General features: G+C 45.1%; 1 protein-coding gene across 4 annotated transcripts in view; it reads left to right on the top strand.

The window, feature by feature from the left end:
* The first annotated feature begins 756 nt into the window (after positions 1-756).
* Positions 757-23,480, top strand: part of ALG9 (ALG9 alpha-1,2-mannosyltransferase) — a 122,928-nt gene continuing 100,204 nt past the window's right edge. Inside the window, exons 1-8 of one of the 4 annotated variants that reach the window (XM_070078146.1) lie at positions 757-985; positions 1,728-1,866; positions 3,655-3,789; positions 6,936-7,006; positions 8,958-9,046; positions 12,981-13,116; positions 16,668-16,755; positions 16,916-17,021. In XM_070078146.1, coding sequence (XP_069934247.1) covers positions 852-985; positions 1,728-1,866; positions 3,655-3,789; positions 6,936-7,006; positions 8,958-9,046; positions 12,981-13,116; positions 16,668-16,755; positions 16,916-17,021 — 898 coding nt within the window. In that variant the 5' untranslated portion in view covers positions 757-851. Of the gene's footprint in view, positions 986-1,044; positions 1,613-1,727; positions 1,871-3,654; positions 3,790-6,935; positions 7,007-8,957; positions 9,047-12,980; positions 13,117-16,667; positions 16,756-16,915; positions 17,022-23,480 lie in introns of those variants that run through there. The other 3 variants (XM_008261528.4, XM_070078150.1, XM_070078148.1) reach the window with 3 other exon arrangements.

Raw genomic sequence — 23,480 nt, 5'->3', positions numbered from 1 at the left:
GCTCTGGAGGTTGCGGCAATTTGAGGAGTGAATCAGTGGATGTCTCTCTGTCTTTCTCTCTACCTCTGCCTTTCAAATAAATAAATCTTAAAAGGAAAAAAAAGCCTGTATTAAATGACGAGTTTCTCCTGATTGGTGAGTCTCTGCAGTATGACAGTCCTGGTTTGGAATATGGTCCCACCACTTATAGCTGCAACCTTGTGCCTCAGATTCCCTATTAGTAAAACAAGGTCGTATTACATGTTGAACTAATATATACAACATGTACCTCAATGCTGTAGTAGCAATGCAGTGAGTGACAGCTGATTGAATTTGCTGCACAGGATTTCATTAGTCTTTCACTCTTTCACAGTCTACATCGTGCCATCACAGCTTTGTCTCTCTGTTAGCTGTAGATTGTCCTTGTCACTCAAACCACAGAGAGCAAGGAGTTAATGAACAACTTTTTGGAAACACCCCCTCCCCTTTTGGCAGACATCTGAGTATCTTCCCAGCACATTTTGTAGAGTTGAGCACTTTGAATTGGTGCTTTCATTTAAATAGGGTAGTTTTTATAGGTGGGGGGAGGTTGCTAAAAAGTGAGCGAAGCGTTTGAGCAAGGGAGAGAGGAATGCCCAAGGTTAAAAGTATGTGGAAGGGTTGGCTACGAAGGGAAAAATCAAGTCTCAGGTTCCATTTCTTCTACAACTTGGGGATTTACCCCAGTCGGCCCAATTACACCTGGATTTCGTCTTTTCTGCGCATGTCAAGGTCTTTTGTCCCTCGGCGGACGCCGTTTGCCAAGCAAAGCATGTCTCCGCGCTCGCTGACTTCGTAGGGTGCCGAATTCTACCTTCTTTTCCACGCCTGCCATGGCGAGCCGAGGGGCTCGGCAGCGCTTGAAGGGCGGCGGCGGCGGCAGCGGCGGGGACACGGCCCCGGCCGCGGAGAAGCTGCGGGAGCTGCTGTGCAGCCGAGAGGCGAGCAGCGCGGAGCACCGGGGCGAGTACGTGTGCTGGCGCGGCGGGGGCGTGGCCGGCCGGGCGGCGCGGCGTGGCTCCGGGCCGGCCCGGGAGGGTCTTCCACTCGGCCTCCTGGTCGCGTGGCTCCGGCTCTGTCCTCAGCCGGGGCTTCCTGCCCTTCCTGGAGTGGGGGGTCAGCGTGCGAACTTAGATCCCGCCACCTCGGGGCTCTTCTCTCTGGGGAAGAAACCCCGGGGTGGTGCGGGTCTGTGCTGCGTGGGCTGGCTTGGTGGTGTTGGAGTTGGCAGTTTCTCAAGCGTCTTTCATTCCCCCCCAGAAGTCTGACCCTTTCCTCCCCTGGGTGGGCCCCCTACCTGCAGCACCTGCAGCCTCCTCTCCCCAAGCCCCGGAGACCGCAGGTTCCCACTGCATTAGAGCAGCAGTCAACACAGTTCTGTACATTGCGCATCTTAGGCCGCTAGGTACCGGGACATATGGGGGAAATGAATAAAGCCAGGCAAAGTAATGACCTTGTTAAGAAAGGAGAACGAGGAGCTTTGTGGCCTTCACGTGAGTGGGACGTGCAGTGCCAGCTGTGGCAAGCCGAGGCGTGCGAGTTGACGCGCACCTGAAAGAAAGTGTGCGGAGAGATTCACAGTTCTCCCTTTTTGGTGAAGAACTTCAGTGCTCCGATGCCCCTTGGCTTTCTTGGCCTCTCTGTCTCGTGTCCGTCACTCTCGTTAGCAGGTGCTTCCTGACGTACTTTGATTTTTTGCTTCTGAGCAGGTTGTCTGGAAACAAAGCAGGCCAAGTGTGGGCGCCCGAGGGATCCACGGCTTTCAAGTGTCTGCTCTCCGCGCGCCTGTGTGCGGCTCTTCTGAGCAACATTTCTGACTGCGATGAAACTTTCAACTACTGGGAGCCAGTAGGTGATTTCTTGAGTTTTCTTGATTTTGCTGCTTGGGACTAACTACTAATCAAGATCCAAAATAAATGAGTGTGACTCCTAGGAAAAGGACTTTCACTTTTGTATTCAAAGCTCATGATTTACCTACGATGGAAGGATAGCGGAGTTTAGTGGGTTTGCTCCAAGATTTGTCATTAAATTTTTTTTTTCATCAAAATAATACTTGGAGATAGTTTTTGAGGGCAACAACTGCACTTAAAGAAACAGAAGGGGCCGGCACCGGGGCTCACTAGACTAATCCTCTGCCTGCGGCGCTGGCACCCCGGGTTCTAGTCCCGGTTGGGGCACCGGATTCTGTCCCGGTTGCCCCTCTTCCAGGCCAGCTCTCTGCTGTGGCCAGGGAGTGCAGTGGAGGATGGCCCAAGTGCTTGGGCCCTGCACCCGCATGGGAGACCAGGAGAAGCACCTGGCTCCTGACTTCAGATCAGCGCAGCGCGCCGGCCATAGCAGCCATTTCGGGGGTGAACCAACGGAAGGAAGACCTTTCTCTTTGTCTCTCTCTCACTAACTTTGCCTGTCAAAACAAAAAATAAAAAACAAAAAAAAAACAGTAACTCCCTTTTCCACTTCTGTCCAAATCCCTCTCCCTAGATATGACTATTTTTTCATCTTTTAGTTATTTCTTCTGAGGTTTACCAAAATTAACAGCGTTACTGAGTGGTACCCTGATATTACTATGTCTTGTTTTATTTATTTTTAATGATTTTATTTATTTGAGAGACAGAGATGGAGAGACAGAGAGAAAGATCTTTAATCTGCTTGTTCACTTCCCAAATAGCTGCAATAGCTGGAGCCATGCGGATCCAGAATCAGGAGCCTCTTCTGGGTCTCCCACACAGGTGCAGGGAGCCAAGCACTTGGGCTGTCTTCCAGTGCTTCCCAGGCCATAGGCAGAGAGCTGGATTGGAAGTGGAGCAGCTGGAACATGACTTGGCACCCATATGGGATGCCGGCTCTGCAGGCAGAGGCTTAGCCTGCTATGCTACAGTGCTGGCCCATGTTTCCTGTTTTATACATTTATACATTATCTATTGACTTCCTATAAAGGAAAAGTCAGAGTTAAAATTTTCTGATATTTTATATAAAAATGGAGAAAGAATGGCTAGCATAGGTAGAAGATTTAGAGTTTTTCTGTTTTGGTTCAAGATTATTATTTTTTAAAGATTTATTTAGTTTACTTGAAAGTCAGAGTTACAGAGAGGCAGAGAGAGAGAGAGAGAGAAAGAAAAAGAAAAAGGCTTCCATCCACTGGTTTACTCCTCAAATGGCCGCAGTGGTCGGAGCTGGGCTGATCCGAAGCCAGGAGCTTCTTCTGGGTCTCCCACATGGGTGCAGGGGCCCAAGGGCTTGGTCCATCTTCCACTGCTTTCCCAGGCCATAGCAGAGAGCTAGATTAGAAGTGGAGCAGCTGTAACTTGAACTGGCACCCATATGGGATACTGGCACTGCAGGTAGCAGCTTTATCCATTATGCCACAGCACTGGCCCATCAAGATTATTTTAAAAAGAAGCAGAGGGTAGAAGTCAAGCTTTCAGTGTTGACTAAACAGCAATCCTGTAGAATTTATGTTTGATATTTTTAATATTGGATCATTTTTATTCTTATCTGTTAGTTGCAGATCTTATTGACAATTTCAGCATTTTTCTATACCTTTGTAACATTTTATCTCAGAACCTTCACTTACATCCTCTTTAACAGGGGCTTTTGACCAATAAAACTCTGAACCCGTGTGTTTTGTGTTTTTAGACGCACTACCTCATCTATGGGAAGGGATTTCAGACTTGGGAATATTCCCCAGTGTATGCCATTCGCTCCTATGCTTATTTGTTGCTTCATGCCTGGCCAGCTGCATTTCATGCAAGAATTCTACAAACTAATAAGGTAAGGGTGGGTCAACCAGGGAGCAGTTGCAACTGATCAACAGGTGAGTCTGCATCAGTTTTGAGAAAAGGCCAAAATAAGTTGGTGGTACAGAGGGGACTTTTTATGAAGTCAATTATTCATTCATCACTCAATGAATATTAATGAAGTAGTTTTTATGTAGTAGATGCTGTGCTAAATACTGTGGCTGTAAAAGCGGCTAATTCCTTGACTTCATGGAACTTGTTGTTTAGTAGGGAAACCCTATTAAGAGTCTAATTTCAACAGAAGGCTGAAGTCCTAGTTCCATTCTAAGTCTCCTTGTTTGATGAGGGAGGAGTTCTAGCTCCTTACCAGGCCTCTACTGTTACTACACCATCAGACAGGGTAGGATCACCTGGTTACTGTGAGACTGAGGGTGAGGGGTGCAGGCCTGGGTCCCCCACGTGTTGTTATTGACACTGTGTTGTGGGTGAGGGGCTCATTGCTACCAGCAGAGCTGAAAGTCTTGCTTCCTCCTGGATCTCTGATGGGTAATGGGGGCTATAGTTTTTTTCTAGGGTATTTGGCTAGAGTAGCAGGGTTATTGTCTAAAAGGTGTCTGGAGTTTTGGCTAGAGAGAACAAGCCTTGGTTGGGTGTTTTTGTCTGTGCCCACTGGCATTTCCAGGGCCGCCTTCTGTAACTTCATGTCTGGCAAAATGAAAATCTGTGGAATTTACCATTGTGGTGTTCCCCATGTCCTGAAGCCTACAGCCAGTCTGTCTGCTCTGCGCTTTGTGGAGTCTTCTTAGGTTTGTTGAAAATGCATATTGTCGGCCGGCGCCGCGGCTCACTAGGTTAATTCTCCGCCTTGCAGCGCCGGCACACTGGGTTCTAGTCCCGGTCGGGGCGCCGGATTCTGTCCCGGTTGCTCCTCTTCCAGGCCAGCTCTCTGCTGTGGCCAGGGAGTGCAGTGGAGGATGGCCCAAGTGCTTGGGCCCTGCACCCGCATGGGAGACCAGGATAAGTACCTGGCTCCTGCCATCAGATCAGCACGGTGCGCCAGCCGCAGCGGCCATTGGAGGGTGAACCAACGGCAAAGGAAGACCTTTCTCTCTGTCTCTCTCTCTCTCTCACTGTCCACTCTGCCTGTCAAAAAAAAAAAAGGAAAAAGAAAATGCATATTGTCTAGAGTTTTTGGGTTTATTGAGCAGGAGGAACAGAAGCAAAGTCTATCTTCCTTGAAACAGAAGTCCCTAATTAGGTACCTAAAGGATTAGTGGGTGTTGTCTATGTAAGAAAAGAAGGATGTTGGGAATAATCTTCCAGACCGAAGGTCCTGGGGTTGATGAGGCCAGCACAACTTTTGGAAAAGAGGGGGTGATGGGATGGATAGTCTGAGAGGTAGAGAAGCCTTATTGAATCTATTGAGGAATTAGACTGTTTTTTTTCTTTTCCCCAAAGTATGTTATGAAGTCGCTGAAAAGTTTAGACAGGAGAGAGACACGACTTCGTTTGTGTTATAGAATGAGAGAGAAAGAGAGAGAGCCCTGTAGATCATTGTCCCTCCCTTCCCTGCCTGGTATCTTTGACGTTGCCAAGGGGAGCTAATACAAGGTGGAGGACTCTGAACAGTAGGCAGTGCTTACAGTGTTGATTTCCATTTAGACATTCCCTATCACTCACACTGATGAGTTCAACACAGAATTCTTCCTCTTACGTCACTGATGTGAACAACAAGTAAAGAAGTTTTCCCTTCTTTTCTTGTTCTTAGTTTCAGGCTCCACCCTGTTCTGCTAGTGCGTGCCGACAGGGAGCCACCTGGCAAAGGGGAATCGTAGCTTAGAACGTCCCGGCAGCAGCAGCATGAGGCTGAGTAGGGAAGGGTAGACCATTGCGCAGAGACTAAGAGTTGGCTCTCCTAGGGATGGCTGCCTTTGCAACTTCTTGCTACGGCAAATGAGGCACCTTTGTATTGCAGTCTGCTTACAGATCCGTGTGTGGAATTCACCAAAGTGTACATTCAGAAGCAGGACCCCCACACATGGATCCGTAGGCTTACTTAATCTCTAAGCATGCCAGATTGCTCTCCAGGTGGCTGTACAAACTTCTGTTCCTTTCTACAGTACTCCGGCTTTCAGCTTCCTCACACCTCCTGAGCACTTGATACTTTGACTTTCTCAAGTATGTGAGATGCTTCTGATTTTAATTGCAATTAAATTGTAAGGTGGAGAATTTCTTCATATATTTGTCATTCCAGTTTATCTTTCTGTGAATTACATGTTTTATATCCTGTTGGATTTCATGTGTTTTTCCCTGCAGATTTGTGGACATTCTCAATAGCGACCTCTTGTAGGTTTTAATATTATAAGTCTTTTCTGTTGAATAGCCACCTCTCTGTTAATTTTGTCTGTGGTCCCTTGTTAAGCAGAAATCTTTCATTTTGATATTCATATAGTCAAACCAATCAATTTTTCTGTTTTTTTTTTTTTCATGAACTTTGGAATTTTACCTTCTCTCTATAAAGCTTCAAGCAGTTGAAGGTTATTTTTACAAATTGTGCGAAAATCTAGTTGTATTTTTTGCTTTATAGTGAGTGGTATTTCTAGCAGCATTTGCTGTGTAGTTCATCCTTTTCCTCTGATTTGTGCTGGTTCTACCCTGTATGTCATTCCTATATGTGTGGGTCTGCGTTTGCCTTCTTATTCTGTGTCATTGGGCAGTTTGTTACTTAGTGTCATATTACCTTTATTATTGTGGCTTCCTAATGGATATTAGTATCTTCCACACCTTGTCCCATAGGAGGGTCTCCAGGACCTCACACAGGGAGCCTTCATCTCCATGAAATAGAGTATAGTTATGAAGCAGATTTTATTGAACCATTTCTATGTAATGCATATTTTGTAGTTTTTAAAATGTTTTTTACTAAATTAATAGTTCTATAATTAATATTTTCATGAATTGAACAGCTCTTCCCTCTACCCTGCCTTCTGGAGTGATTGAAATAGGTATGCAGTGTCTAGGAATATGAACAGTTGTATGGATTATACCAGTTTATACTGGTATAATCAAGGATTATACCAGTTTATACTGTTACTGATGGGCAGATGAGGGTGGTTTAATCTTTACAAACTTTCCCAGCTCAGATCTCTGACTTCTGTTTTCTTGTCCTGGATTTTTTTTCAGATTCTTGTCTTTTACTTTTTGCGATGTCTGCTAGCTTTTGTGAGCTGTATTTGTGAACTCTACTTTTACAAGTGAGTATGAAAGCTTTGCTTGGAAAAGGGCTGTGAGAAAGCCCAACATAGCATAGATTGACTCACTGGTAGTGCAGGCAGTGATGACAGTAGAAAACACTTTCCGTCTGGCTCCTAGTATTCTGTCTGTAGGGCAGCCTTGTTTGAAGTAAACACTCGAAGAATATTTTCCTCAGGTTCAAATCTTCGTATCATTCGTTATAATTCTGTTAATATATATCTAACAAGATATAAGTAGGCCTTAGTATAACTGATTTTTGGTCCTAAAATATCAGGTTATTATTTCCCTCTCCTCTGGAGCGTCACTGGTACACTAGAGTACTCAGCAAGGAATGTTGGGGAGTTAGACTGACAGACTTCTCAAGAGCCAGAGATGATAAAAATGTCTTTAGAGCGATGAGATAAGCTGACTGTTGTCCCCAAATTTTATACTCTGTTAAGCCTTTTTTTTTTTTTTTATAAAGATTTATTTATTTATCTGAAAGGCAGAGTTAGAGGAAAGACAGATCTTCCATCTGCTGATTCATTCCCAAATGGCCTCAACAGCCAGGGCTGGGCCAGGCTGAAGTCAGGAGCCAGGAGTTTCTTCTGGGTCTTCCTATTGGTGGCAGGGGCCTAAGCTCTTGGGTCATCTTCCACTGCTTTCCTAGGCCATTAGCAGGGAGCTGGATCAGAAGTGGTGCAGCTGGGACTTGAACCAGTGCCCATATAGGGTGCCAGTGCCACAGGCAGAGGCTTAACCTACTACACCATAGCACTAGCCCTTGTTAAACCATCTTTTAAGACCAAGTGTTAAAGATGTTTTAGTGATGGCCGGCACCGCAGCTCAATAGGCTAATCCTCCACCTTGCGGCGCTGGCACACTGGGTTCTAGTCCCGGTCAGGGTGCTGGATTCTGTCCCAGTTGCCCCTTCTTCCAGGCCAGCTCTCTGCTGTGGCCAGGGAGTGCAGTGGAGGATGGCCCAAGTGCTTGGGCCCTGCACCCACGTGAGAGACCAGGAGGAAGCACCTGGCTCCTGCCTTTGGATCAGTGCGATACGGCGGCCACTGGAGGGTGAACCAACAGCAAAGGAAGACCTTTCTCTCTGTCTCTCTCTCTCACTGTCCACTCTGCCTGTCAAAAAAAAAAAAGTTTTAGTAAAAAGATAAAAACCCAATGAAGAAAACAGAGAATTTACCATAACAGATTCTCACTAAAGGAGCTTCTAAAAGATATACTTAGAAAGAAGCAAAATTATTTCAGAAAGACTGAGATGAATAAGGAATCTTAGCAAGGAAATGGTCAATACATAAGTATATCTGAGCAAATGTTGACTTAATGAAGCATAAAATATCTAAAAATATTTAATTTGTGGAGTTTTAGAAAACCTATAAGAGTAGAAGGAGGTATTTATGAGACACAGACTTAGATAACCACTTGTTAACATTTTTGTGTATCCCCTAGTCTTTTTTTTTCTGACAACTGGCACTTATTGAACAACTCTGTGCCACTCCCCTAAACACTTTTCCATACATTGTCCTTATTGAAACCTTACAAAGTAGGCAGTTCCATTTATTATCTTCATTTTTCAGATGAGGAATCTAGCAGAGATTATGTTGACTGTGTCAGGGTTCCACTGCCAGTGAATGGCAGAGCCAGAATTTGAACCTGTGCCCACCTGAACCTGAGGCCTGTTATTTTTCACTATATCATGCTGTTTACCCATTGATGGTAGACATCATCTCAGTGGGTGTACATTTCCTTTCAGGTGAGGGAACTTCTCTCCTATGTCAGCAAGAAGAATGTTTGGGTTTCTTACGCACACAAAATTGCTAACCTGTCAGGACAATTCTGCACTTGACTTTAGAACTTCAGTGCTGGCTGTGATGCAGCCTTGCCTGTTTTTCTCTCCTGATTTGAAATGTCTGTTCCTCATATTTGCTGGGCTAATAGTCTTTGCCTTTCTCCTAGGGCTGTATGCAAGAAGTTTGGGCTGCATGTGAGTCGAATGATGCTTGCCTTCTTGGTTCTCAGCACTGGCATGTTTTGTTCATCATCAGGTAAATAAAAGGACAGGTGAGGGGATGTCAGGTTCATTGATAGTTCACAGTTGCATTGAAAAGAAACACTTGTTAGTTGTAGTTTATATTTGCATAGCATGTCGTTTATTTTCAGTGTGCTATTATGTTTTTATTTTAAAGATTTATTTATTTATTGACAGGCAGAGTGGACAGTGAGAGAGAGAGAGACAGAGAGAAAGGTCTTCCTTTGCCGTTGGTTCACCCTCCAATGGCTGCCGCGGCTGGCATGCTGCTGCTGGCGCACCAGGCTGATCCAAAGGCAGGAGCAGAGCCAGGTGCTTCTCCTGGTCTCCCATGTGGGTGCAGGGCCCCAGCCCTTGGGCCATCCACCACTGTACTCCCAGGCCACAGCAAAGAGCTGGCCTAGAAGAGGGGCAACCGGGACAGAATCCGGCGCCCAGACCAGGACCAGAACCCGATGTTCCAGCGCCGCAGGTGGAGGATTAGCCTAGTGAGCTGCGGCGCTGGCCTATTTGTTTATTTTTAAAAGGTAGAGGCCAGCGTGGCGGCTCACTAGGCTAATCCTCCACCTTGCAGCGCCGGCACACTGGGTTCTAGTCACGGTTGGGGCGCCAGATTCTGTCCCGGTTGCCCCTCTTCCAGGCCAGCCCTCTGCTGTGGCCAGGGAGTGCAGTGGAGGATGGCCCAGGTGCTTGGGCCCTGCACCCCATGGGAGACCAGGATAAGTACCTGGCTCCTGCCATCAGATCAGCGCGGTGCGCCGGCCGCGGCGGCCATTGGAGGGTGAACCAATGGCAAAAGGAAGACCTTTCTCTCTGTCTCTCTCTCTCACTGTCCACTCTGCCTGTCAAAAAAAAAAAAAAAAAAAAAAAAAAAAAAAAAAAAAGGTAGAGTTACAGAGAGAAAGGGAGACAGAACTCTTCAACCTACTGGTTCATCCTCAATGACCATAAAGATAAGATCCAGGCTAGGCCAAGACAAAGCCAGGAGCCTGGAACTCTATATGGGTCTTCCTCATGGGTTAGCAGGGGCTCAAGCATTTGGGTCATGGTTTGCTACCTCCCCAGGTGTGTTAGCAGGGAGCTAGATTGGAAGAGGAGAACCTGGGATTCCTATAGCGCTCATATGGGATGCTGGCATAGTAGACAGTGGCTTAACCCACCATGCCACAATGCCAGCTGCTGTCTACATTAACTTGATTGCCTATTAAGGTGTAAGTAAGATAGATATTATCTCGCTTTTGCAGGTGAAGGCGCTGAAACTTAGAAAGATGAAGTGACTTACTAAAATTGAAAATTACCGAGTGGTAGAGCTGATTGTCCCACCAGAGTGCTTTTTATATCAGCCACCCACTTCCTTTTTTTGCTATTAGAGAACAAAAAAGTAATTAATTTTCTTTTTTAAAACCACTTGCTGTGTCCTAAACCCTGTTCTTTTATTTTTAAAACAAATCCTATCATCTGTGATCTTTTTCCCCAAGTATTTTATTTTCTTTTTTTTCTAAGATTTATTTATTTGAAAAGCAGAGTTACAGAGAGGCAGAGGTGGTAGTGGGGTGGGGGGAGGGAGAGAGAGAAAGAGAAAGAGAAAGAGATCTTCTAGCCACTGGTTCACTACCCAAATGGCCAAAATGGCCAGAGCTGGGCCAATCCGAAGCCAGAAGCCAGAAGCCAGAAGCCAAGAGCTGAGAGCTTCTTCTGGATCTCCCACGCAGGTGCGGGGGCCCAAGGACTCGGGCCATCTTCTACTGCTTTCCCAGGCCATAGCAGAGAGCTGGATTGCAAGTGGAGCAGCCGGGGACTCAAACCATATGGGATGCTGGCACTGCAGGCTGGGGCTTTAATCCACTGTGCCAAAGCACCAGCCCCACTAAACCCTATTCTTGATGATTGTATTTTCTACCCATTATTTATTTATTTTTAACAGAAAGCTTCTACAAATTTTGCATAAGAATCGACCTAGAGTCATGGCTTTCAAGTTGTGTTGCCATTGAACATTTGTGTTTTATGAGCTGAACCAGGGGCTGCTCTGCTGCCAAAAGATAGTCTGTTCCCTGTTCTCCAGAAAAATTAAATTACTAGATATAATTACTTCAATTTTGGTTTCTGCTTGTGTGCACAGAATCTAATATGCACGCTAAATATACATGAAAAATAGTATCCAGCACAAATGATATGTTTACATTTCCTTCATTGACTATATTAAGACCGTGTTGTTCTGCATAGCCCTTAGGGATCCACCCTAGGCCAACTCTGAGAGCCGCTGCTGTAAACGTGACTGGTCTCTACCCCCAAATGGCAGGGACTTCAGATTCTTCTCCATATTGGCAGCTGCAATTGACAGATTCGGGTGGCTCTGAGAAGGATGTATTTCACTTTTTTTTTTTTTTAAGTTACTTTGATACTTCTAAAATTGACAGTTATGTATGGGAGATTCCTGGGAGTGTCTTCAGTTTTGTTTTGTTTTGTTTTGGTTTTTTTTTTTTGACAGGCAGAGTTAGACAGTGAGAGAGAGAGACAGAGAGAAAGGTCTTCCTTTGCCGTTGGTTCACCCTCCAATGGCCGCCGCGGCAGGTGCACTGCGCTGATCCGATGGCAGGAGCCAGGTGCTTCTCCTGGTCTCCCATGGGGTGCAGGGCCCAAGTACTTGGGCCATCCTCCGCTGCACTCCCTGGCCACAGCAGAGAGCTGGCCTGGAAGAGGGGCAACCGGGACAGAATCCGGTGCCCCAACCGGGACTAGAACCTGGTGTGCCAGCGCCGCAAGGCGGAGGATTAGCCTAGTGAGCCGGGGCGCCGGCCGTGTCTTCAGTTTTATAATTTCAGTTGAGGATGTTAAGGCACATATCAATGCAAGGCCTCCTTTGATACAGAACCTCTGAACCTTTTGCCGAGGTTCAATCACAAACCTATGCATTGTAGTTCTTCAGTTGGAGTTTTTGCTGATTTATTTTTTCCTCTAGTGCTAGGGGAAGCAGAGTTCTGGAGCAGGAGATGCAGATCTGCATTTTTGTGCAGAGGTATAAGGAAAACTGTGATCAATAGGATCAGCAGTTGCTGTGATGGAAATGTTGAACCTGCGGTGTATAGCATATAACCATGTGGAAATAGGGGGCTATCTGAAGGCTAGACAGTCTGTGGATACAGGATGCAAAGCAGCACTGTATCTAATGTCTTGGCCCTGAGAAGGCTTCCTAGAATTCCTGAGGGGTGTAGGTTAGGGCCAGGAGAGTCCCAAAAGACCATCAGCAGGAAAGCTTTTCAGAAATAAATTGTTGGCAATAGCCCTAAGTTTTTTGAAATATATACATTTCCTGGAAATAGGACCTGGAGAACCTGAAGTTCTGTACATTTTGGATTTGCGGTATAGGCCAGGAGAGTAATGGTGTGGTTAGTATTGTATAACTGGGGCAGTGTGTTGGTACCTAAAATGCAGAGGAGTAAAAAAAAAATAAGAAAATCATTGAACTTCATTTTTTTTAACTTTTTAATTTTTGTTTTATTTGAAAGAGTGATAGAGAAAGATCTTCCATCTGCTGGTTCACTCCCCAAATGCCTGTAACAGCTAGGGCTGGGTCAGGCTGAGGCCAGGAGCCTGGACTTGAATCCAGGTCTCCACATGGGTGGCAGGGACCCAAGAACTTGAGCCATCGACTGCTACCTCTCAGGCTATGCATTAGCAGGAAGCTGAATCAGAAGCAGAAGAGCTGGGACTGGAACCAGGCACTCTGATAGGCATGCAGACATCCTAAGTGGTGACTTTAAGTACTGCACCAAATGCCTACCTTCATTTTTTTTTCAATAGAGTATCATGTTACTGCTCTAATACAACATTACCTAAAATATGTTCATTGTTAATGACATTTTGCATTGTGGGTAAAGTTGTAGTAACTGATATCTAATAAGTGTCCAACTCTTGCCCCCATCCGTTTTTCCATTTCTTTACTCTTGCAGCGTTTCTTCCTAGTAGCTTCTGTATGTATACTACGTTGATAGCCATGACTGGATGGTATATGGACAAGACTTCGATCGCTGTTCTGGGAGTAGCAGCTGGGGCTATCTTAGGCTGGCCATTCAGTGTGGCTCTTGGGTAAGAACTAACACAGTTCCCGTCTCACATATCGCAGGGCTTATAATGAATCTTAATGTTGAATTAGCTCCATTTGGTCTGGGTAGCTCCTAAAGTTACAGGAACCAATTGGACTACAAAGGTTTTGGGAAATGGAAGAATATTTATCTTAATGTTTATTATTGTCAATGCTAATAGATAGAAACAGTGACAATTAACATCTGCTAAACTTAGTCCATTGTGGGGAGCAATCCGGACTGGACTAAGTTACTGAAATTAGGACTTATTCTGTGCATCTGCTCTCCCACAATATGGCGCTGGGAGAGAAGTAAACAGCTTCCGCACAGCTGCCTCCAGTTCAACCAATTAACTGTAGGACTTGCTCCTGATTGGAGAGCAGCGTACTCGGCGTTTGGGCAGCCGAGTTGGGATTGGCAGAGGAGGACTATAAAGGAGGAGAGAGACGGCATGCACCGGGAACATCTATGGGGAACATCTAAGGGAACCCGTGCAGCCCCCGAGAGAGCCGGCCGGCGGTGTGCCGCTCCCCTGCGGAAGTGGGGAATGCGGCCAGGGGGAACTGCCCTTCCACGGAGGTGGAAGGGATAGTAGCCAACCCGGGAAGAACCAGCAGCAAACCCGGGGAGGGCCGAGCAGAGAAAGAACAGCGCAGGGTCCTGTGTCGTTCCTCCACGAAGAGGGGGAGCGACAGTCCATAAACTTTACAACTCTGCAAGAGACATACAATTTTTAGTGCATTGTAAATAAGAAAGTGGGTGCCAGGATTGCATAAGATACCATGAGATTGTGCTGGGTTTTGGATCTGGGCCTTTCTGACACCAGAGCTGGTGTTTCTCCCTAGGCTACCCAGGCTGTGCATTGTTCCATTTACCCAGGCTCAAAATCCGAGTTTCCTGCAGTCTTCTTTCTTTCTTACTCTGGCATCTTTTCTCCCCATCTTGTTGGGTCTCTTAATCCTTTTCTACTTTTTGTTCCAATCACCACTTCTTTAGTTTGTGCTGCCTTAACTTCTTGCCTGTACTGCTGGTAATTAAAAACAAAAACATCTTAGTTTGATGTTAAGGTTATTATAGAAACATTATATCTTTATTATTTTGAATAAGATTTTATTTTATTTTATTTATTTGAAAGGCAGAGTCAGAGAGAGGTAGAGACAAGGAGAGAGAGAGGTCTTCCATCTGCAGGTTCATTCCCCAAATGACTGAAACAACCGGGGCTGGGCCATGCTGAAGCCAGGAGCTGGGATCTTCTTCCAGGTCTCCCATGTTGGTGCAGGGGCCCAAGCACTTGGGCCATCCTCTGCTGCTTTCCCAGGTGTGTTAGCATCTAGCTGGATCAGAAGTGGAGCAGCAAGGACTTGAACCGGTGCTGTAGGTCAGGGCTGTAACCCGCTGTGCCACAGCACTGGCCTCCCTCCCCCCCATATCTTTATTATTAAAAGAAAAAAGTGTGAGATTGTATGAGACACACAAAATTTCTAATTCTTTTCTCCCCCAGCCCAATCTTCAAAGATGGATGTATCTTTCCAGAAACTATTCTTGTGTATATAAATGCCCATGCATAAACATATGTATATATAACTCCATTCTTAAAGCGGAATGGTCTTGAACATATGTATGTCTTCTACACATAGACTTACATTGTTCTTTATATTGGTTGCAAAGCATTCCATTACGTGGCTACATTACGTAGTCTACCTAAGCATTGCCCTGTTGGTATACATTTGGTTTGTAGTTTTTTGCTGTTGGTGCTTCAGTGTACATTTTTGTACATGTATCTTTTTTTTTTTTAAAGATCTTATTCATTTTATTTGAGAGGTAGAGTTACAGTGAAAGGGAGGGAGGGAGGGAGGGAGAAAGGTCTTCCTTCCATTGCTTCACCCCCCAGATGGCCACAACATCCAGAGCTGTGCCGATCCGAAGCCAGGAGCCAGGTGTTTGTTCCCAGTCTCCCACATGGGTGCAGGGGCCCAAGGACTCTGGCCATCTTCTACTGCTTTCCCAGGCCATAGCAGAGAGCTGCATTGGAAGTGGAGCAGCAGGGACTAGAACCAGGGCCCACATGGGATGCTGGCGCCGCAGGCAGAGGATTAACATACTGTGCTATGGCACTGGCCCCTGTACGTGTATCTTTTTATACTTGTGGAAATCTATCTTGGGCAGATTTTTAGAAGAGTAGTTACTAAGCCAGAGAAAAGGCCATTTAAATCTTTAATTGCTTTTTAAAGTCTGTTTCTTCACCTTCAGTCTTTTGTTCTGCATGTCATCCTCAAATTATGATATTCCTCAAGATTTTATTCTAGTCCCTCTTCTGTACTTTGTGCTATTACTCAACCATTATGATGATCACCTTATTTTTGTGTCTATTCTTAATCTTCTTTCTTGAATTTCACCCATATCCCCAGTTCCTTCCTCCATACCTATTCCTTTACTTGTGCTTCTGTCCCAGCAAAGGGCACCACCACTTACTCAGTACGGAGCCAGGAACCTGAGAATTATGTGACTCTTTCCTCTCTCACACATCCTATTATTTGTTGTATCTCCTGACTGTCCTTTTAATCTGACTGTTCTTCACCCTTCTGTGTCTTGGGTCACTGCACAGCCTCCTAGATGATTTCCAGTCTCTTTTACCTTCCTAAAATGCAAATGTGATTCTATCATTCCTTTGTTTCTAACTCTGTAATATCTTGTACTTTGTTCTGTGTCATAGCTTTAATAACAAGGCTTTAAGCCAGAAATACTTTTTTTGAAGATTTATTTATTTGAAAGAGCTACACAGAGAGAGAAGGAGAGGCAGAGAAAGAGAGGTCTTCCATCTGCTGGTTCACTTCCCAATTGGCCACAAAGGCTGGAGCTGTGCCAACCTGAAGCCAGGAGCTTCTTCCGGGTCTCCTGCTTGGGTGCAGAGGTCCAAGCACTTGGGCCATCTTCCACTGCCTTCCCAGGCCATAGCAGAGAGCTGGATTGGAAGTGGAGCAGCTGGGACTCGAACCGGTGCCCATATGGCACTGCAGGCAGTGGCTTTACCCAGTACACCACAGCGCTGGCCCTGGCCAGAAATAATTGAAATGAGGGCAACACATATATGCCATTTGCTAGACTGGGTTAAGTAAAAGGAAGAAGAACAAATAGTATTGGAAGGGGATATATCAGAATTGAGGTCTAAGTTTCTAATATTATTACTACAATTCTAATAAATCACAGGAGAAAGAAATGAATACCTCTTTCTTCTACAGGCTGGGTATTTGATAATAGGGCACATTTATGTATAGTGATAGTTTTTAAATGTCCATTACACATCAATAGGTATTAAATGGAGTTCATTCTGGCAGCACAGTGTTTCTGTTTGCTGTGCATCTGTGAACTGCATAGCTCCCTGATGGATACTGTGAAGAGATCAGTGTATTTTTGCAAAGACATCCCTGCATATCTCAGCATTCTTCCCTCACTGTAACTGGTAGAGGCGTTTTGTTCTCAGTTCAGCATGAGGTATGTGTGAATCTGACCCAAGTTATTATTTAACTCCCCAATTTCTGTTTCTCTGTTGTATAGTTTGCCCATTGCCTTTGATTTGCTGGTCATGAAACGAAGGTGGAAGAGTTTCTTTCACTGGTCACTGGTGGCCCTTATTCTCTTTCTGGTGAGTCATTCTGTTCCAAAGTTGTAATAAAAGCAACTTCTAATGTGATAAACGGAACATTAGGAGTTCATTTTATTTTTCCTTCTCAGTCATATTCTGTGAGCATTTTGAGAATGTTTCCAGAGCAAAATTCTACAATCACTGTGTTTTCTTTTTTCAGGTGCCTGTTGTGGTCATTGACAGCTACTATTACGGGAAGTTGGTGATCGCACCACTCAACATTGTTTTGTATAATGTCTTTACTCCTCATGGACCTGATCTTTATGGTAAGGTTGTGAAATGTGGGGAGGAATTAGGAGACAGCTTAGTTTGCCCAAGGTTTTAATTTAATTCACTTGCCTCATTTCATCAAATGTAGCATTTCATTGCTGGTGATCTGCTTTTCCTACTTAAAAATAGAATGACATTTGAATATATAGCACAGTGATGACATGTAGCCACTCAAATATTTCTCCTTGATTAATATGATATTCAAATACTCACTTGCTGTTTGTCCTGTCATTACCAGTTTCAGTTTTTGAGGGCCCTGTTGGGTATACCATGGGTATACTGTGACTTTTTTAAAGATTTTATTTATTTATTTGAGAGCTAGAGTTACAATGAGAGGAAGAGAGAGAGAGAGAAAGGTCTTCCTTCCATTGGTTCACTCCCCAAATGACTGCAATGGCCGGAGCTGTGCCGATCCAAAGCCAGGAGCCAGGTGCTTCTTACTCTCCCATGTGGGTTCGGGGGCCTAAGCACTTGGGCTATCTTCTTGTGCTTTTGCAGGCCACAACAGAGAGCTGGATTGGAAGAGGAGCAGCTGGGACTAGAACCAGTGCCCATATGGGATGCCGGTGCTGCAGGCAGAGGATTAACCTCCAGCACCACAGTGCCGGCCCCTACTGTGGCTTTTGATGATACTTTTTTTTTTTTTAATTAAAAGTTACTTTTTTCTCTTATTAGAAATCAATGCAATTACAAAAAGAAGACAACACAAAATCTCATCATTTCTACATAGCTGTTCTTAACACCTGCTTGTATATTACTCCAGACATTTTTATGTGCACATTCGATGTTACTTTTTGTGTTTTAGATATGCGTTATCAGGCATTAGGGATGGAAGTAGGGTCAATTTGTAGATGAAGTGTAGCAAATGGAGACTTAGCAGCAGGTGGGTACTGTGGCCGGTTTAGGGTTCAGAGGGAAAAGCATGGAATGCCTTTAGTTTGGGGGTGCATTCTGAAATTCACCCCATCTTCACCCCACTCCTGATGCCTTTCACTCAGCTACTTACAGAGCGAGTTGTATTTGGCCCAGAAGGCATTTGAGTTAGTTGTAGATACAAAGACATGAACTAAAGATCTTTCTGATTAGATCAGCCAAATTGGTGAGTGTTTTGTGAGGCGGTATTTTCGTTAAATTTGATATCATTTCTTCTGCCTTGATCTTTTGAGGATCTTAGAGTGTTTTATGTGTTTTGAGCTTTTGTTATGAACCAAGTTAATCTTACCTCTCTCTGTACTTATTTTAGTGATAACTATTTCAGTCATTTTCCTGTGCTATTCTGCCAATAGAACCAACAATTGAATGAGGAAATTTAAAGTCAGAATATGAATGAGATCTCCTTGAGCCTCTTAGGATTTAGGGAATATTGTCATTTTGGATGGCAAGTAATAGTTTAACATAGGCAGTATTTGATTTGGTGGACTGAATTCACAAACCACATGGCCAGAGAATAATTGCTAAGTGAAAAGAACTTTAAAAGGCTCCTTTATGGCTGCCTCCAAGATCCCATCCCAAAGATGTGAGAAGGCCCCAATTTTAAGCTTTTGCCTCTAGATGTCTCCCTTTAGCCAGGAGAGTTTGCATGTTTTTAATTGCACCTTGTTTCAGTTTACTTGTAAAATTTTATTTGATTCTACAAAACAAGGTTGCACAATAAAAATTGATTTGCATGGAGCCTGTTGGAAGCATATACAGTCTGTATGGTGAATAGGTTAATTTGAGGTAACTTTGAAAAATTGGGTTCTTAATTTTTTTTTTTTTTTTTTTTTTTTAAGATTTATTTATTTATTTGAGAGGCCAAGTTACAGACCAAGAGAGGGAGAGAGACAGGTCTTTCATCTGCTGGCTCACTTCCCAAATGGCTGCAGTGGCTGGAGCTGGGAAGACCCAAAGCTGGTAGCCTCCTCTGGGTCCCCAACGAGGGTACAGGGGCCCAAGCACTTAGGCCATCCTCTGCTACTTTCCTAGGCCACTAGCAGGGGGGCTGGATCAGAAGTAGAGCGGCCAGGACTTGAACTTTTAAATAAATCTTTTTAAAATAAATCTTTAAAAAATTTTTTTTGCTCTTTTGGGAGCTGATGTTGTGGTTGAGCAGTTTAAGCCATCACCTGAAGCACCAGCATCCCATAAGAATGCCTGTTTAAGTCCAAGCTGCTCTATTTCTCATCCAGCTCCCTGCTAATGCACCTGGGAAAGCAGCAGACTATGCTCCAAGTTCTTGGGGCCCTGCATCCATGTGAGAGACCCGGATGAAGCTACTGGCTCCTGGCTTCATCCTGGCCCAGCCCTAGCTGTTGGGTCATTTGGAGAGTGAACCAGTGGATGGAAGAACTCTGTCTCTCCCTCCCTCTCTGTATTCTGCTTTTCAAATAAATACAGTTTAAAAATTTGGCTATTTTGGAACTACAGGAACTAATCACCTTCCTAGTGGTTGCAAAGCCTTGTTGGGACAGAGAAAGTGTTGCACTAAGCATGAACAGGACTGATTCAGTGCTGTAGTAAGTCAGACTTTAGAGTTGTTCTTTGATAGAATTTTTGGGCTTTTTTCTCATCTTTGAATTTGACAAATGTTTTGGTCTGATTCCTGTTCTTTAAAGAGTGATAACTTCCTTTTTGCTTTAGCAGGCTTGCAGAGTGAATACTTCTTCCATCCTAGGAGTAGAAATTCTTTGTATATTCTAGGTTAGCAATAAAGACTTGTCAAGAATGAATGAATGAATTCTGGTATCCACTAGGTCACGTTAGTGCCTTGATTACTATTGTAGCCTAGAACTGTTTTGGTTTTAGATTTGTTGTGTGGTACTGGCTTAATATTTTCTTGATACCACATAAGAATAATAGATGTAAAGTACTTTTTAAAGTGATACGTACTTAATGATTAAATGCTAATCTTAATATAATTGTTAAATCTGTTCAGTGACTCTCGGAGACCCATCTTGTACTAGATACTTTAATGCAGTAAGATTACCTAATAGTGAGATAGCATGAGCCGGCGCCGCGGCTCACTAGGCTAATCCTCCGCCTAGCGGCGCCGGCACACCGGGTTCTAGTCCCGGTCGGGGCGCCGGATTCTGTCCCGGTTGCCCCTCTTCCAGGCCAGCCCTCTGCTGTGGCCAGGGAGTGCAGTGGAGGATGGCCCAGGTGCTTGGGCCCTGCACCCCATGGGAGACCAGGAAAAGCACCTGGCTCCTGGGTCCTGCCATCGGATCAGCGCGGTGCGCTGGCCGCAGCGCGCCGGCTGCGGCAGCCATTGGAGGGTAAACCAACGGCAAAGGAAGACCTTTCTCTCTGTCTCTCTCTCTCACTGTCCACACTGCCTGTCAAAAAAAAAAAAAAAAAAAAAAAGAGATAGCATGTCTTTTTTTTAAATTAATTAATTTATTTCAAAGTCAGAGTTACACTGAGAGAGAAGGAGAGGCAGAGAGAGGTCTTTTATCTGCTGGTTCACTCCCCAAATGCCTGAAATGACCAAAGCCAGGAGCCAGGAGCTTCTTCCAGATCTCCCACATGAGTGCAGGGTCCCAAGGACTTGGGTCATCTTCCACTGCTTTCCCAGGCCATAGCAGAGAGCTGGATCAGAAGTGGAGCAGCTGGGACTCTAACCGGCACCCATATGGGATGCTGGCACTGCAGGCGGCAGCTTTATCCACTGTGCTACAGTGCCGGCCCCAAATAACATATCTCTTGTCTTGGAAACTCTAGCTCTTTATTTCCATGTTTGGCACAGTTTGGCACTGTTTGGCATGATTTTAGCTAATTTTTTTAAAATGTACTTATTTATTTGAAAGAGTTATAGAGAGGCAGAGAGAGAGGTCTTCCATCCGCTGGTTCACTCCCCAAATGACCACAACAGCTGGAGCTGGGCCGATCCAAAGCCAGGAGCTTCTTCCAGGTCTCCCACATGTGTGCAGGAGCCTGAGCACTTAGGCCATCTTCCACTGCTTTCCTAGGCCATAGCAGAGAGCTGGATTGGAAGTGGAACAGCCAGGACTCGAACCCACGCCCACATGGGATGCCGGCACTACAGGCAGCAGCTTTACTTGCTTTGCCATAGCACTGGCCCCAATTTTGGCTATTTTTAAGACTTTTCCATTCCAAGTACCTCATTAGCTATGATAAGTACACAGTTTCTTATCTGAAAGTAAAAAGGCCAAGTGCTGATGATTTTTGCATAGCTCTGTTAATACTGATTCTCATATGTAAAAACATAATAAGCCTACAAATAATTTTTATTTTTATTTATTTAAATTTTTTATTTGACAGGTAGAGTTATAGACAGAGAGAGAGACAGAAAGAGAAAGGTCTTCCTTCTGTTGGTTCACTCCGCAAATGGCCACAATGGCTGGTGCTGTGCCGATCTGAAGCCAGGAGCCAGGTGCTTCTTCCTGGTCTCCAGTGGGGGTGCAGGAGCCCAAGCATTTGGGCCATCCTCCACTGCATTCCTGGGCCACAGCAGAGAGCTGGACTGGAAAAGGAGCAACCGGGACTAGAACCCGGCACCCATATGGGATGCCGGCACCACAGGCTGAGGATTAACCAAGTGAGCCACGGTGCCGGCCCCTACAAATAATTCTCAATCAGTGGATGAATGGACTTAAGTTAAAGAAACATTGAAGAAGTTGCTTTTGAGCACTTCTCGTGTGTCCTCATGGAACTTGCTAATAGGCCGCAGATGCATAATAAATAGTAACAGTACAGTGGGAAGATAGGGAATCATTGGAAGAGGGCCCTCTGGTGGTATCAGAAGTGTGGTTCCTGAGCCCAGCCTGGAAGGAAGAATAGGTGTTTGCCTAGTCGCAGGGTTAGGCAATGTCTGACCCCGTAGGTCCTATAAGGTCCACAAAATCATTTGGTGTTGCCTAGCCAAGGCAACTACAGGCAGGACTTAACATCTGATAAATCTATAGCAGGCTAATTTTTAAGGTGATAATTTTGTTTGGCACATAAATGACCCTTGACAGAAAAAAAGTTCACAACTCCTGGCCTAATAGATGCTAGGAGAGTACATTTCAGACATGGGAATTCAAGTGTTGGTACTGTTGGCAAAAATATTGAATATTCAGTTCAGTATTTACAGGTTTGGCTGAGTTTTTAGTAGAAACTAATTAGGCATGAGTAAGGATTTCAAATTTCCATTGTGATTTTTTAAAACATTGTATTTATTTACATATTCCATTTGCTGGTTCACTTCCCAAATGACCACAACAGCGAGGTCTGGGCCAGGACAAAGCTAGGACCCAGGAACTCTGTCTTGGTCTCTCACATGGGTAGCATGGGCCCAAGTAATTGTGCCACCTTCTGTTGTCTTCCCAGGCACATTAGCTAGAACCTGGATTGGAGGCAGAGTAGCTGGAACTCGAACAGTATGGTATGCCTGTGTCACAAATGGTGGCTTAATTACTACAATGCCAGCCCTCATTGTGATTATAGTCATAAATGTGTCCTTTAAAAAAAAAAAGATTTCTTTATTTGAAAGGCAGAGTTAGAGAAAAGGAGTGACAGAGATCTATCTAATGATTCACTCTCCTAATAGCTGTAAGGGCAGGGCTGGGCCAGGCTGAACCCAGGAGCCTGGAACTCCATCAGGGTCTCTTTTGTAGGTGGCAGGGGCCCAAACATTTTGGCTATTTGCTGCTGCTTTCCCAGGCACACTAGCAGGGAGCTGGATGAGAAGTAGAGTTTCTGGGACTTGAACTGATGCTTGTATGGGGTTCTGGTGTTGTAGACAGTGACTTAACCTGCTGTGCCACAATGCTGGCCCCAATATGTGTGCCTTTTTTGCTGTTCCTGATTTTTTTTTAAGATTTTTTAATTTGACAGGCAGAGTTAGACAGAGAGAGAGAGAAAGGTCTTCCTTCTGTTGGTTCACCCCCTAAATGGCCGCTATGGCCGGTGCTGCACCAATCTGAAGCCAGGAGCTAGGTGCTTCCTCCTGGTCTCCCATGTGGGTGCAGGGGCCCAAGGACTTGGGCCATCCTCCACTGCCTTTCCGGGCCACAGCAGAGAGCTGGACTGGAAAAGGAGCAACCAGGACTAGAACCTGGCACCCATATGGGATGCTGGCACCGCAGGCTGAGGATTAACCAAGCAAGACAAGGCGCTGGCCCCAAGATTTATTATTTATTTGAGAGGCAGAGTTACAGACAGAGGGAGAGACAGAAAGGTCTTCCATCTGCTGATTCACTTCCCAAATAGTTGCGATGGCTGGAGCTGGGCCCATCTGAAGCCAGGAGCTTCTGCTGGGTCTCCTTTGTGGGTGCAGGGGCCCAGCACTTGGACCATCTTCTACTGTCTTCCCAGGCCATTAGTAGGGAGCTGCATCAGGAGTGGAGCAGCTGGAACTCGAACCAACGCCCATAAGCAATGCTGGCACCACAGGCAGAAGTTTAACCTACTATACTACAGCACCATCCCCTGTTGTTCCTGATTTTTAAAGAGTCTTTCTATATTTTCTTGGG

Source organism: Oryctolagus cuniculus, chromosome 1 (assembly GCF_964237555.1).
Source record: "Oryctolagus cuniculus chromosome 1, mOryCun1.1, whole genome shotgun sequence".
NCBI lineage: Eukaryota > Metazoa > Chordata > Mammalia > Lagomorpha > Leporidae > Oryctolagus > Oryctolagus cuniculus.
Note: the sequence above shows the minus strand (reverse complement) of the source record. Positions and strands in the feature narration are given on the sequence as shown.